Source organism: Rattus norvegicus, chromosome 19, assembly GCF_036323735.1.
Source record: "Rattus norvegicus strain BN/NHsdMcwi chromosome 19, GRCr8, whole genome shotgun sequence".
NCBI classification, from domain to species: Eukaryota; Metazoa; Chordata; class Mammalia; order Rodentia; family Muridae; genus Rattus; species Rattus norvegicus.
This window is the reverse complement of record NC_086037.1, coordinates 37,301,234-37,315,336: the sequence shown is the minus strand read 5'-3', so window position 1 is coordinate 37,315,336 and position 14,103 is coordinate 37,301,234. Positions and strand designations below refer to the sequence as shown.

The 14,103-nt window shown below is 40.3% G+C and overlaps 1 protein-coding gene across 8 annotated transcripts in view; it reads left to right on the top strand.

Moving 5' to 3' along the window:
- Positions 1–14,103, top strand: part of Phkb (phosphorylase kinase regulatory subunit beta) — a 204,043-nt gene that overhangs the window by 68,643 nt on the left and 121,297 nt on the right. For all 8 annotated transcript variants that reach the window (XR_010060011.1, XM_063278111.1, NM_001414933.1 and 5 more), the window contains one exon: positions 2,270–2,385. Coding sequence is in view for 7 of the 8 variants with exons in the window: in XM_063278111.1 (XP_063134181.1) it covers positions 2,270–2,385 (116 nt within the window). In the remaining variant the exon portion in view is untranslated. The remainder of the gene's footprint in view (positions 1–2,269; positions 2,386–14,103) is intronic.

The following is a 14,103-nucleotide window of genomic DNA, read 5'->3' as shown; positions in this document are numbered from 1 at the left end:
ATGAATGGTCTTCTGATGAATATTTATTCCTGTTTTTAGTGGGGTACTTGAGTTTTTAAAGTTAAACTCTTATCTTGACATTGCTGTCATTTTGTTAATTTTATGATCAGACAATGAATTTATGATTAATTCAAATCAATATCTTTGATTTTTTTTTAAAAGCTGAGTTCAGACTTTAAAACATTACTTTTGTAATTTTTGGTGGATATGTTAGTTTTATCATATTTTTAGAAGCCCGCTAGTAATTTGCATTTCATCCCAGCTTGTGAATTATGCTGAAGCTTGATGTCCTGGATTAACTCATGTTTTTCATATGACTTCCATATCTTAAATAAACAGCTATTTACTTTTGCCATATAATAAGGTGACTGAGGAGAGTTGGTATTTTTTTTTTTTTTTTTGCTTTTTTATCCCAAGCTTATTTTACAAAAAAAGATGATAAGCTGAAAGGTTAATTGAAAGCAGAAGAGAAATATTTGCTTCTTTTTGTCACACACATACATACATAAACACTCATACACGTGTACACATACTCATAATACGTATGTACTCATACATCCACACATACATATACACAAAATAAATCAATGTAATTTTAAAAGCAATACTGTTCAGATGTATAATAACTCTAGCAGGGCTTAAGACAGCTTCATAATGATCACAGTATTTTTCTAATAACATGGATATTCACATAAAATGGAACATAAAGCCAGAAATTTCATCTCAGTTTCTGGTTTTGCTGAAGAATGAGTTAAGAAATAACCCGTTTTGAGAGCTGGTAGTACTTTAGAACTGCAGACAAGAGAAGACAGACATGTATACTAATTAGCAGTGGTAGGAGGGCAACGTAAGAAACAAAAAGATAATTGCTGTGGTTATGGCTTTAAGAACAATTAGAACTATTAGCTACTGCATCCTTTTGAATTGAGGTTGATGGAACATTCATTTTTTAAAAAAGCATTTCAGTTGGAAATGAGCAAAGCTAACATGATTGAACCACTTGGGACCCAAGGTACCAATCAGAGGTTAGTTTAATACACAGAGCACGGTGAGGAGCATTAGTAGATAAAGAAGGGCTTGAATGTCTACCGTGAAATCATGACACTGTCAGGATTCACAAAACAGTTTTGACTAAATGATATGAAAAATGGATGACCATGGTTTTAGAAGAAGGACAAGAAGAGAAAGAAGGCAGAGCACTATTAACATATACCAGATGTGGCTAACATCTGACTGCTGTCATTAGTGGGTGGAGAATGAGATAATATCACCTCCAACTGTTTTGAAAGTACCACTTCGGACCTGTGCAGAAGAAGAATTTGGCTTTATTGTCAGAAAAGGATTGAAGAAAAGAGAAAGGGAACAAAAGTCAGACTGACTGTCCCCAGGTCACTGTCTTTGTGAGAATGTAGTGGAGAGATCATTGCATGCCCAGATGGCTTCCTTTATCTTGGTGCAGCTCTCTTTAGTCTCCCTTGCCCTGCACAGCTTCCAACTATAGGCTGTGTTCATAATCAGGATCTATAGTTACAGAAATGACAGGAAGGAAAATTAACTTTCCAGAAGGGTGGACTCAAAACTTCCCAGGTTAATGAACATAGGACCAGAATTTTGCAGAAAAGGAAGAGCCTTTTTACTTTTTAAAAGGTTATTTTCTTTTACTCTTTAAATCTTTATAGTTAATATGTGCCTGTATTTTATGTAGTCATTTACTTTCTATATATTACCCAGTATAAAGTATGTCCTATGTTTTACTCAGTTCTTATGATGCATAACCCTCATAAACAATATTACCTCATTGAAGAGTTATAGTTGGAACATTGAAAGGATTTAAATTTTATTTCTGTAGTGTATAATACTAATTAGATTCTCACCAAAAGTAAGAATTATATTTGGAAAATTAAGTATGACAGAGGACCCACAGTAATGTAATAATGACGAGAATTCAACATGTTGATAAAGTATTTGGCGTCTGGAGTATAGCTTAGTTGGGATCCTTAAAATGCACAGAGCCCTGATTTCTATCTCTAACTAGACTAGGTGTGGCACATGCCTGTAATCTCAGCACTTAGGAAGGAAAAACAAAAGTTCAAGGTCATCCTTTGTTGTATAAAGTTAGAGGTCAGCCTGGAGTAAAAGTCTGAGTCTTAGGAAAAAGAAAGGAAGGTAGTATTCTCTGGTCAATAAGTTCATATTGTGATTTCAAGTGGTCTGCAATTATTTTTCTCACTGTTGCATGATTTCTTACATCCTATTTCTTTCTTTCTAGGTCTCTTTTATTCAAAACCTTGTGTTTTGTGTAGAGAGAGTTTACCGTGTTCCCGACTTCGGTGTCTGGGAAAGAGGAAGCAAATATAACAACGGCAGCACAGAACTGCACTCGAGGTATCTGCCCAGCTTTGAGGATGGTCCTAGTGTTGTTTACAGGTGGAGATTTAAATAGGAAACTGAAAATCCAAAGCATTAGATTGGATCATTGTCTCTGTGTTGATTCCAGTACAGCTTGTTTTCCTGTTTGTAGTCCAAGTAGGATTCACTTAAAACAAAAGCAGTGTTCTTGGGAACATAAACTAATGTCTGAAAGGAGCAAGGTCTTTCTCACACATTTCAGTTCTCTTTTAGTCATAGCTTGGCTTTTCTAGTCAACCATGTTCTGTCTTTTCCTCTGTAATTGCATTATTTAAAATGTCAAGTATGTCAGAATGTCCAAACATCAGCTATACACGCATGCCTGTGAGATTCCTTTCCGTGTTACAGAAATCATCTCTACCTGATCCACAGGCTCTCACTGAAAGACACCCAGTATGGGGAGACCCTCACTCAAGTCTCGGGATGACACGACCCCCCCAAGAACTCACACAGACCATCCTTGCTGTAATCACATGAGATTTATCGATAGGAACCAGTGCACTGGGGTTGAGACTCATATCCCACGCAGGGGCACAGGAGTTTGACGACCAGTAGCTGGGAGAAGGGGTATTTAAAGGAAGAAGCCACAACCCCAGGGGGCAGGGTTGGCGTCCTTGGGAAATCACAAGGAGAAGCTTCCTGTCTCTCAACTTTATGGTTAACTTTATGGTCAGCTAGTTCCTGGGTGAAGCTTTCTGCTATCTTTACTAGGTTGGGAATCGCATATCTAAAGGCCTTATCTTAAGTCCTTTTATCTAGTTCCTGGGAGTACAGGCTCAGGAAATGTGACCTTTTACTTACTTACAGGGAGAGGGCAGGGTTTGGAATTTCAGGTATTTAGGGCATTTTTAAACTTCTGACTTCTTGGCTGCATTTTTTATTCTTTCATTACACTTATCAGTAAAGGTTAGCATTCTTTGGTTGGTCTGTCATCGCCATGTTGAGCTGTAACTTGTGTTTGAATTAGCAATGGTAGCTAATGCCTGAGGTTGGTAATTTATAAAGTCTCTGTATTTGTTGTTGTTGAGGAAATAGCTTTAACTGATGACATTTTTCCTAACATAATGCCCTGGAGGTTATCCTTTAACTGATTAAAAAAGAGTCTGAGTCCCAGGGCTCTGCTCTGTTTCTGAAAGGTAGGTGGTACATTGAAGGAATCTAAGCAAAAATTTCCACTGGAGGTCAGTTTGAATTGCTGAGGCTTAGATGAAGAAGAAACAAGTTTAGAAAATACTGGTAAAGGAATCTGCATCTCTGGGCCTGGAGATATGGCCCAGCAGTTAAGAGCATGCACACTAGTCTGCAGAAAGCACTTGAGACCCCTTCCCAGCATCCATTGCCTGGGGCTCACAGCATCTTCTATTTCCAGCTCCAGGATCTGATACCCTCATGGTGCCTGCACTCATGTACACATGAACCCAATTAGGCACATAGATATAATTAAAATAGTAAAATAAACATAAAGTATCTGCAACTTTGTATGTTTTGATCAATGACTGATAATCTAATGTAACATACTTATTTTAAAACTCCCTCTGGATCCTAGCTGTGTAAACTTGAATAAGTGATGTCATCTTTGTGTGCCTCTGTTTCATCTTGATATGAAGCGGACAGCAGTGACTTTACAGAGTCACCACAGTAATTTCAGCTTCCACGCACCGTGATTGCACCGTGATTGCCTGGCGGAAGTGTGAACTGGAATGCTGGTGTGTCTCTTATTTAAGAACATTTCGGTACAAAAGACTGAGATAATCAGCGCTGTCAGACGAGTCCTGGAAAGCTGATGCACTGAGCATTCTCTGTAGACTTTTATGCTCATGAAATGTTATTAACTGTAGACCAGAAGAGTGGCAGGCATTGAACTTAGTGAAGGAGAGAAATTTTGTGGGAAAGCCCCATCTAGATATCAAACCTGGCAAATACTACACGTAGTAATGTGTTTTATTTTGGCCATCCTCTACATTAAATCTCCAGCATCCAGAGAGCAGTTAAATCCCATGGGAGAGGATGGATCTGCTTGATAGTGTGTTAGTTATCATTTTTCTTTCAGTGTATTTGTCTCTTCCGTGCTTTTCAGTAACTACGTAAGAACATGCCAGTCTGATTTTTCTGTATTATTTTCATCCCGAAATATTAGAACTAAACTTCTTTTCTATATGCAAATCTATCTTAAACTCTGAAAGAACTCCAGGTGAAAATCTCTATTAAAATTGGACATTTTAAGATGTCACTAATGAACACATAGTGACTTCAACTGGTTTTCTTGTAGCTCAAATGCCAGACTTTAATTCAAGATTAGAAAATTATCACACAATACTCTCTGCTATTCTTGCCATGAAAAATTAAACTGCAGTCAGCCAGTTTTATTCAACCAGATAAGTAATGAAGTTTGCCATTTGATGTTGTATGTTAGGTTTTATACATTTAACATTAACCTTACTGTTGTATACTAATTTATAATCTGCCCGGAGAATTTTATGTTTTCTTGCACACCCTCCAACTTTACGGTGGTTCAGAACTATTATCCACGTATGCCTGTGTTTGGTGTGCCATCTCTCATGCTGAAAGAATACATTTTGAAATATAAGGCAACTGTATCCCGTGGTGTTCCTGGACACAGTGATGGTATTAGTGGAGGCCACCAGAATCTTCTGTCCTGTGTTGTAAAATACAGAGCTGATTCCAGCTAGGGGTCACAACCTGACCCCTCAGTGATTTCTGTAATGGGACACCTCCAGATGATGTGAGCCTGCTTAGATCTGTTCAGTACCTCCAAACTCACCGGCCTCTCTGCATCCTCAGCTTTCCTCATGATGTTAGATTGCTTTGCCTTCCTCAATGCATGCACTCTTCTGTTTCTGGATTCCGGGGACACTTCTGGATAAAAATATCATAGATTAAACAGACCATAAGGAGAAAATGTGTTTAGTATACTTTCCCTACTGAATGTCATAGTTTTGCATTATAGTACTTGGTGGATTATCAGCTGTTTATCCTCATAAAATGACATTGCTGACTGGGAGCTGTTTAGCGCCACAAGAATATAATTGCACCACATATTTCTAGCTTGAGAAAGGATAAAAATTTTAAGTATGTTTTCTACTGAATTGCTATTCCTTTTATATCATTGTAAAAAATCATACTGTTGTGTTAGTCACTGTTCTATTGCTGTGAAGAGACACTGTGACCGAGGAAAGTCTAAAGGAAAGCATTTAATTGGGGCTTGCCTACAGTGTCGGAGCTTTAATCCTGTCCGTTTGGTGGGAAGCTTGCTCTGGAGCAGTAGCTGAGACCTTTACCTCCTGCTACTTGGGCAGCAGGGTGGTCAGGAAGGGAGAGTGAGGGTCCTGGCTTAGCTTTTGAAACTTCAAAGCCCACCAGAATGACAGAAGTCCTCCAAGGAGGCCACACCTCATAAGCCTTCCCAAACATCTGACTGAGCATTTAAACCAAGGAGCCCAGGGAAATATTCTCATTCAAACCGCCACAACTGCTCAGGTTCTACAGGAAGCTTTAGCGATTTACCCAAATCCCATTGAAATAGCATCCTTAGCTTTCCTAGGTAGGGCTTCAGTAAAAAGATCTATTGCTGGGCTTTGGGAGATTGCCCCTTTGCCTTAGAATTATTTGAACCTGTTTTTATAACTACATCTCATATTAAAATCTAGGATATGGTAGTACACCGGTGAGGCAGAGGTGTGTGTGTCCTTGGGGCTTGCTGTTCAATAGCCTGCAGACTTGGCAAGGCTCAGGCCAGTGAGAGGGTCTGTCTCTGAGACCAACCGACCAACCCACCAACCAACCAACCCACCCACCCACCCACCAGCCACCCAACCAACCCACCCACCAACCAACCCACCCACCAACCCACCCACCAACCAACCCACCAGCCACCCAACCAACCCACCCACCAACCAACCCACCCACCAACCCACCCACCAACCAACCCACCAGCCACCCAACCAACCCACCAACCCACCCACCAACCAACCCACCAGCCACCCACCAACCCACCAACCCACCCACCAACCAACCCACCAGCCACCCAACCCACCCACCCACCCACCAACCAACCAATCAACCCACCCACCCACCAACCAACCAACCAACCAACCAACCCACCCATCCACCAACCAACCAACCAACCCACCCACCCACCAACCAACCAACCAACGAACAAAACCAAAAACCATTGCTCTCAATTCCTGGTCACTGTGATTCTCTTGTCAGGGGTCTCTCTTTAGGACATGTGGTATTCATACTTTGCATATTTTTTGATTCTGCCATTAGTTGTCTGTAGCAGAAGGAGGAGTGGGAATGGGGAGCATGACCTTTGCCTTGGCTCTGGCTCTCCTTTCTTTGGGCACCCTGGGTGACATTCCTGTGAGCTATACTTTGTATGCAGTAAGGTTGCTGTCCCTGAACCACTAAAACACACGTTTCTGATGGTCAGAACCTACATTTGACATCTACACTTAATTAGTGCTTTAATAGTTGCAGTCTGTGGTACTGAAGAGCTCTAGAATATATATTTGAATCACCCAGAAGCATCAGTTCCTTTACAAAGGGAAACAATAAAATTTGGAGGGGTGTGTGATTTTTTTTCCCCTTTAACCTAAGTGGCAGAAGCAGAACTAGGTTCCAATTAAGGACATCAGGGTGACAAGTAAACCCCACTGGCCTGGCTCTGCTGTTATCTTCACTTCTGTCTCGGCCTTCACCTCCTCTGTAGGCTAAACGCACTTCATATTCTGTAGATAAAGCCCAGATTGTCGTTTTCTTTAAATGGGATTTGTCATCCATTTATTTGAACTTAGTCTAAGCACGGTCTTGCCCTTCCAGGGCTGCTGCAGAAGGCTCTATTAATCACTCCAATTCACCACGTCTCTTCAAGTGTTTCCTAAGTAACCGTTGCCTGGACCCATGCTATTCCCCTGCTTCTTCACTGATTGGGCTTTTTCTAGGCCTGAGCATCCTTCAGCGTCTCCTGGGACAACTGGGATGATGCCAGACCGTGTTCTTCCTCTCTCTCTCTCTCTCTCTCTCTCTCTCTCTCTCTCTCTCTCTCTCTCTCGTGACCATTCTCCAAGGCCTGTATTAAATGCTCAAAGAGCACTTTGGGGATCTATTTATAGCAGCTGCAGTTCTCAACTCCCAGTTGCATAGCCAGCCAATCTCACATTGCCTCTGGGGCTGCATTTAAACCTTTAACTTCTTCATTTTGGTGAAGATTCAAGGTTTACTTATAAAGTATCCATTGAATTCTAAGGCCTAACCTCGGGGAAAAGTTTTCTAAGCATTAACTCATAAATAGACTCTTATGTTCAACCACATCATCTTGCTTCGTCAGTTACTCTGGTTTTTAAGATTAAAGATAACCTTAAAAGTTAAACAATTAAAATTGGTATTTTTTTTTAAGTTTTATATTGTGTTCTTATTTTTTAGTAAAGTAAAAAACTAAAATATTAGATATGTAGCAGTTTAATATTCCTTTAGTGACCACTTTATTTCTATGTTATTCATTGTTTAAGGCAATTGCTTGATATTTTTTCCCTCTTTTTATTATTGTTTTTTAATTCTTCTCTCAGGTGTTATACCCTGACTGCAGTTTCCCCTTCTTCCTCTCCTCCCAGTTCCTCCATCCCACTTCCTTCCCCCATCCACTCTTCCTGCATTTCTCTTCAGTAAGGGCAGGCCTCCCATGGAGATCAACCAAACATGGCATGTGGAATTGCAGGAAGAGTAGGCTCCTCCCCGGTAGGAGGAAAAGTGTCAGAAACAGTCCTTGCTCCCATGTTAGGAGTCCCACAAGAAGACAAGCTGCACAACTGTGATGAATGTTCAGAAAGTCTAGACAGACTCACGAGGCTTCCTGGTTGTTAGTTCAGTCTCAGCCCATAAGATTCGAGGTTGGTTGATTCTGTGGGTTTCCTGTGGTGTCCTTGATCTCTTTGACTCCTACAGCCCTTCTTTCCCCTCTTCCGCAGGACTCCCTGTGCTCTGCCTAATGTTTGACTGTAAGTCTTTGCCTCTGTTTCCATCTGTTGCTGGGTGGAGCCTCCTTGATAACAATTGAGCTATCCCACCTCTGGGTTCTGATCCTCCAGGCAATGTCTGGGGTGAGCTCCCTCTCATGGCATGGATCTCAAGCTAGACCAGTCATTGTTGGCCACTTCCACAATGTCTGCACCACCTTTTCCCCAGCACATCTTATAGGCAGGACAAATTGTAGGTTGAAGGTTTTGTGCTTGAAGGTTTCCACCTATGGCTAGGAGTCTTAGCTGAAGTTACCTTTAGAGATTCCTGGGAGTTTTCATTACACTAGGCTTCTAGCTTGTTCTTGAGATCACCAATTCCAGTAGTCTCTCCCAGTATAACTTTTTCTCCATTCTCCCCAGACTTGATCCCTTCTGTTCCTGTCTCTACCCACCCCAGTCTACCTGTGATATCTATTCTCTTTCCTCTTCTCTAGGGAGATTCACATCCCCCATTGAGCCCTCCTTGTTCTGTAGTCTCTGGGTCTATGGGTTGTAGCATGATCGTCCTTTACAGCTGCTGTCCACTTAGAGTGGAGAACATGCTACACCGCGTCTCTTTTCTGGGTCCAGGTTTCCTCCCTCAGGATGATTTGTTGTTGTTGTTGTTGTTGTTGTTGTTGTTGTTGTTGTTGTTCGTCTCTTTTCTGGGTCCAGGTTTCCTCCCTCAGGATGATTTGTTGTTGTTGTTGTTGTTGTTGTTGCTGCTGCTGCTGCTGCTGTCTTTTGAGACAGTATCTCACAGGTATGTCTGGTTGACAACTCACAACAGATCTGTCTTCTGGAGGCTGGCATCTGCCTGCTAAGTGCTAATGGGTATACCACTGTGCCTGGCCTGGTTAGTAATTGGTATGTAGTCTTTTGTTTTAGAATTTGGTTATGGACGCTCTCCATCCATTCTGCTACATTTTCCATACTGAACTGTGCATGGCCATCAGCACATTTGCAGTACTGTAAAGGCCTTGTCCCATAAATATGATGGAGGAGCGTGAGGCGTTAAGGCCAAGTGGTCTGAATAGGAGCTTGTGAGCCTGGTGTTACGCCTGACAGTATGTAGGTTTTCTGGTGTATTTTAAATTACCTAGCTCCAATTCTGTCATCTTCTCTAAAAATTATTTGCTTTTGATAATAAATTACTTTATCACAAACATCTTGCAGTATTTTACCTCTCTTAAATGAATGCTAGAACAAAAAAATGTGGTATTAGTTTGCAAGTATCTTATCAGCATATGTTCTATTGAACAATCACTTAATTTAGTCAACAACTAATAATAGAATCATTAATTAATTCCTTGTGCCATTGAAGGACTTCTTAATTCTTTTAACAGCACATACTATTTGCTAGAACAATGTAAGCTCACAATAGAAATAAGTTGCTATTGCCAGAGATTTGAATAAAAAGTGAATAAAAAATTAGTGTATTTGTCAATTTATAGCATTTCTAATTACTTAATATATTTGGGAAGGAGGTTAAAATATAAATAATCAGTGAATGTGTATTTTAATCAAGGTGCAGTGTTTGCTTCTTTTGTAAATTTGTTGTACAGCCATTCATTCGCCCTCCTCCCCAGCCTCACTGCCTTTTAGAGGTTACCTTTTCTATGTTTACTGATAGAGCTGTACAAGTCCCAGCTTTTAGACTTAAATTATGCTTCTGACTTAGCCTCCTGCGTATTTGAAACCCATGCTAAGCAAAACAACTGTGAAACAAAGAAAAGTTAGAAGATTCCCAGTTTCCAATTTTAGTACTGAGTAGAAAGGCAGGCCTGGTCACTGATACAGAATCAGCATTTGGAAGGTGGAGGCAAAGGCAGAATGATTAGAAGTTCAAGTTCATAGCTGCATAGTCAATTTAAGGCCAGCTTGGGCCAAATTAGACCCTAAGTCAAAAAATAAAAAGATAAAATATCTCCCCTACTCCACACTAAAACAAGACTAATTACAAAGCCACAGTGATTTAAGATTTATGATTTGCCCATTCAAATAAACATAGAGATCAATAGAATTAACAGTCCAGAAACAAATCCATTCATATGGGGGTCAGTTTATTTTGATAGTACAGTGACCCCATTACAAAGTCTTTTCAGTGTGGAGTCATGGGACCAATGAATATCCACATTTAAACTTATAGATCTGGATCTTACCTCACACCATGTACAGAAATAAACTCCATGTAGCCCAGGGACTTTATTGAATAGGAGCTACTATGGATGGTTAAGAAGAAGCTAGGTGCAGCACTGTGATCTAGGATTACATGGCAGTTCTTAGATCTGGGGCCTGAGACACAAGCATCACAGGAGGAGGCAATGTTTCATATAGGTTTTTGTGTGTAGTGAAATTTTTCTGGGCTTAATGCATAGTACTGGGCATTGTTTGCATAGTTACTTTATGCATTATATATAATGCATGCATATCATAGTTACATGGTTGGGTTTTGTACAGAAAACTCCAAATTTTCCTAGAATGCCAATATGAACTTGCATTTCCACCAGTGGAATGGTGTAGTGTGTCTCTGTCTTGGTGTCATCAATAATTTTTATTTTAGCTTCTCTGGCTGGCTTATAACGATGCCTAATTTTTTTTGGGGGGGGGGGTTCATTGGCTTTGACATCCTTTATGTGTTTATTTGTGGTCTATATATCCTTTTTGGTAAAAATATTTATATATTGTTGTCAATGTTCTAGTTGGATTTTTAAAAAAAATTTGCTGATTTTTGAGTCTTTTGTATATAGTCTATATGCCAACCCTTATTTATTTGTTTATTTATCGAGGCAATTGGGATGGAACCTAGCACCTCATGCATATTAGGCAAGTGCTCTGCACGGAGTCATACTCACAGCTCCAAATCCTAGCCTTTAATAATGTTGTATTTTGTATGTATGTGTTTGTGCACCACCTGCATATGAGAGCCTGTGGAGGTCACACAAGGCTTTGGGTCCCATGGAACTGGAGTTACGGATTATTGGGGTTGCCGTGTGTGTGTTCTAGGAACCAGAGGTTCTGGAAGAGCAGTCAGTGCTGCTGAGTCCTCTTTCCACCCTGTTTCTCCTACACTAACAGGCATTTCTAAAGGCGACATCTTTAACTCCAGTGAAGTGCAGTTCTGCCATTCTTTATTTTATGATTTATTCATGTTTGATAGCTCACTGTCTATTCTCTACTGAAGATTTCCTCCACCCCACCACACACGTACACAGTTTCATAGGTTTGCATTCATGGTCCACTTTCAGGTAATTTGATATAAAGTGTGAAGCTTGGGTTGTGATTGAGAGACTTTGTTTTTCTTTATTTGCTTGTCTAAACATTGAGCTCCCATAATTACTTGCTTGACAGCATGGGCATTGGCCTAGCAGGATGGCCCAGCAACTAAATGTGCTAGCCATGTCACCTGATGGCCTCCGGTCTATTTCTGGAGCCTACAGTACAAAGAAAGAACTCACTAATAAACGTTGTTCTCCCTCCACACAGCGCTGTGGTGCACAGTACATATGTACACATGTGTGGCACACAGTGATTTCTGTGACCACACACACATATATACATATATATATATATATATGTATACACACACACACACACACACACACACACACATTACATGTAATTTTAGGTTAACATTAAATAATTTCCTATGACTATTTCAAACATTCTTAATGTTATTTATTTCTTCTTTCTCCTTCATATTGTCCCTCTCCCAACCTATTATTGATGGAGAAAACAGTGGTAGTTTGTGTTTTCTTGCTTTTCTGGGAACTGGGGAGTTTCTAAGTTGTCAAATTTATGTATGTGTATCCATTTGATAGTGAGTTTGATACAGGGCAATGTCTTTTTGTTTACACACACACACATGTCACTTTTATTTAGTGATAATTCTTTTTTAAAAAAATCATCTTATTATTTTATAAATTTTCTGGGTTCTCCCCTTCCTTGAATTTCATTGATTTCTGTTCTTCTGTTTAATTTTTTTTCTGGTGAAGGCTTAATTAAGGTGAAGGCTTAGATAATTGATTTTATTCTTTTCTAAATATATGCTATAAAGTTTCTCTCCTAATTTTGCTTTAGTTTCCCCAGACACATTTTGACATGTCCCACATTAACTCTGTCCACCATTTTCTTACTTATGTCACTGGAGGAGTCCCCTGTGACCCCTGAAGTGACAGGGAAGGCATGCCTGTGTGTATTGTGAGAAAACAGACAAGTATGGTTGTTTTCCTGCTGCCGGTTTCTCTTTTATTACATTTTTGACACAGAAAACGCTGTGACCTAAATTATTTTACACCTTCGAGGGTTCCATTTATGATCAGGGTTTGGTCTGTCTTAGCATGCACTTTTAGAAGATTTATATTTTGGGCCAATGTGATGACTTCAGTGGGTAAAAAAAGGCTTGCCTTGAAAGCATGGCAATCTGAATTTGATCCCCGAACCCACATAAGGGCACATAGGAAAACAACTCAGAAAGTTGACTTCTGCCTCCACGCATGAACCATGATGGTTCAGGCAATAGCACACGCACACACATGCAACACACACACACACACACACACACACATACACACACACACACACGCATCCCAATAAGTAGTATAAAATATTTGTGTTTTGCCTTATTGTATAGATCATTCTAAAAGCCATCTCCCATTGTTAATGGCATTAAGCCAGTGGCATGTCTTTGTTTTGTAAAGTGTGTCATTTGTACTGGCATGGAGGGGAGGGACAGGTGCATATGCACCACAGGACACGTGAAGGCAGGGGACACTCGGTGTAGTTGGTTCTCTCCTCCCTTTCCCTGGGTTCCGGGGCTCGACCTCAGGTTACTCGGCTTGAGTAGCCTCACCTTTACCCACTGCGGCAACTTGCTGGCCTCATTATTTTCACAGATTTCTTAAGCTCCGTTTTTGTTGTTGTTTTTGTTGTAGCTATTTTTCTCTTATGTTAGTATTGGGTAATATTGGTTACTGAGTATTTTTTCTCTAGTAAGTCTTTCTGTTCTTCCTGCCATTGAACCCTGCCCACTCAACTTTTTTAAGTTATATTTTCATTTATGTCATAATATGCTCATAAACCTTTTTAACAGTGCTTTTGACACAGAATTTGCAAGGGACAGAAGATGCATAATCTCATGCTGCATGAGTAAACACGGTCAAGGTCGTACACCAATGATGGAGGATTCATTGTCTCTGAGATATGCATTTCCTATGCTGCCTACATTGATATCCCCTCCCCCAGAGAATACCAGTGTTGCATTTGACTTGTGTTTATGATTGTGTGATTGGCAAAAAATCATGACTCCCTCCTAGGTAACCTCTGACACCATCTTAATAGGAAAGAAACAGTCACTTCTTTAATTCAATTATAGGGTGGTATGAGAGTCCAGAGTCTCTGTTGATAGCAAGGTGGACTGGGAGGGGTGTGTCTCTCAGTGTCCTTCTAGAGTAGCAGCCTTGGCTTTCTCTGTTTACTTCCTTGGCATCACAGAAGCTGAGGATGTTAAAACTGACCATGAACTGGAGTGGATAGGGACCAGCACAGTTTTATCTGAGTGGCTATTGTCTAAGTGATTGCTATTTCCTGATCCTTAGAATTGGAGAGAGCAGTCCATTTTGAGAGAGAGAGACAGATAGAGAAAGAGACAGAGACAGACAGAGACAGAGAGTGTGTG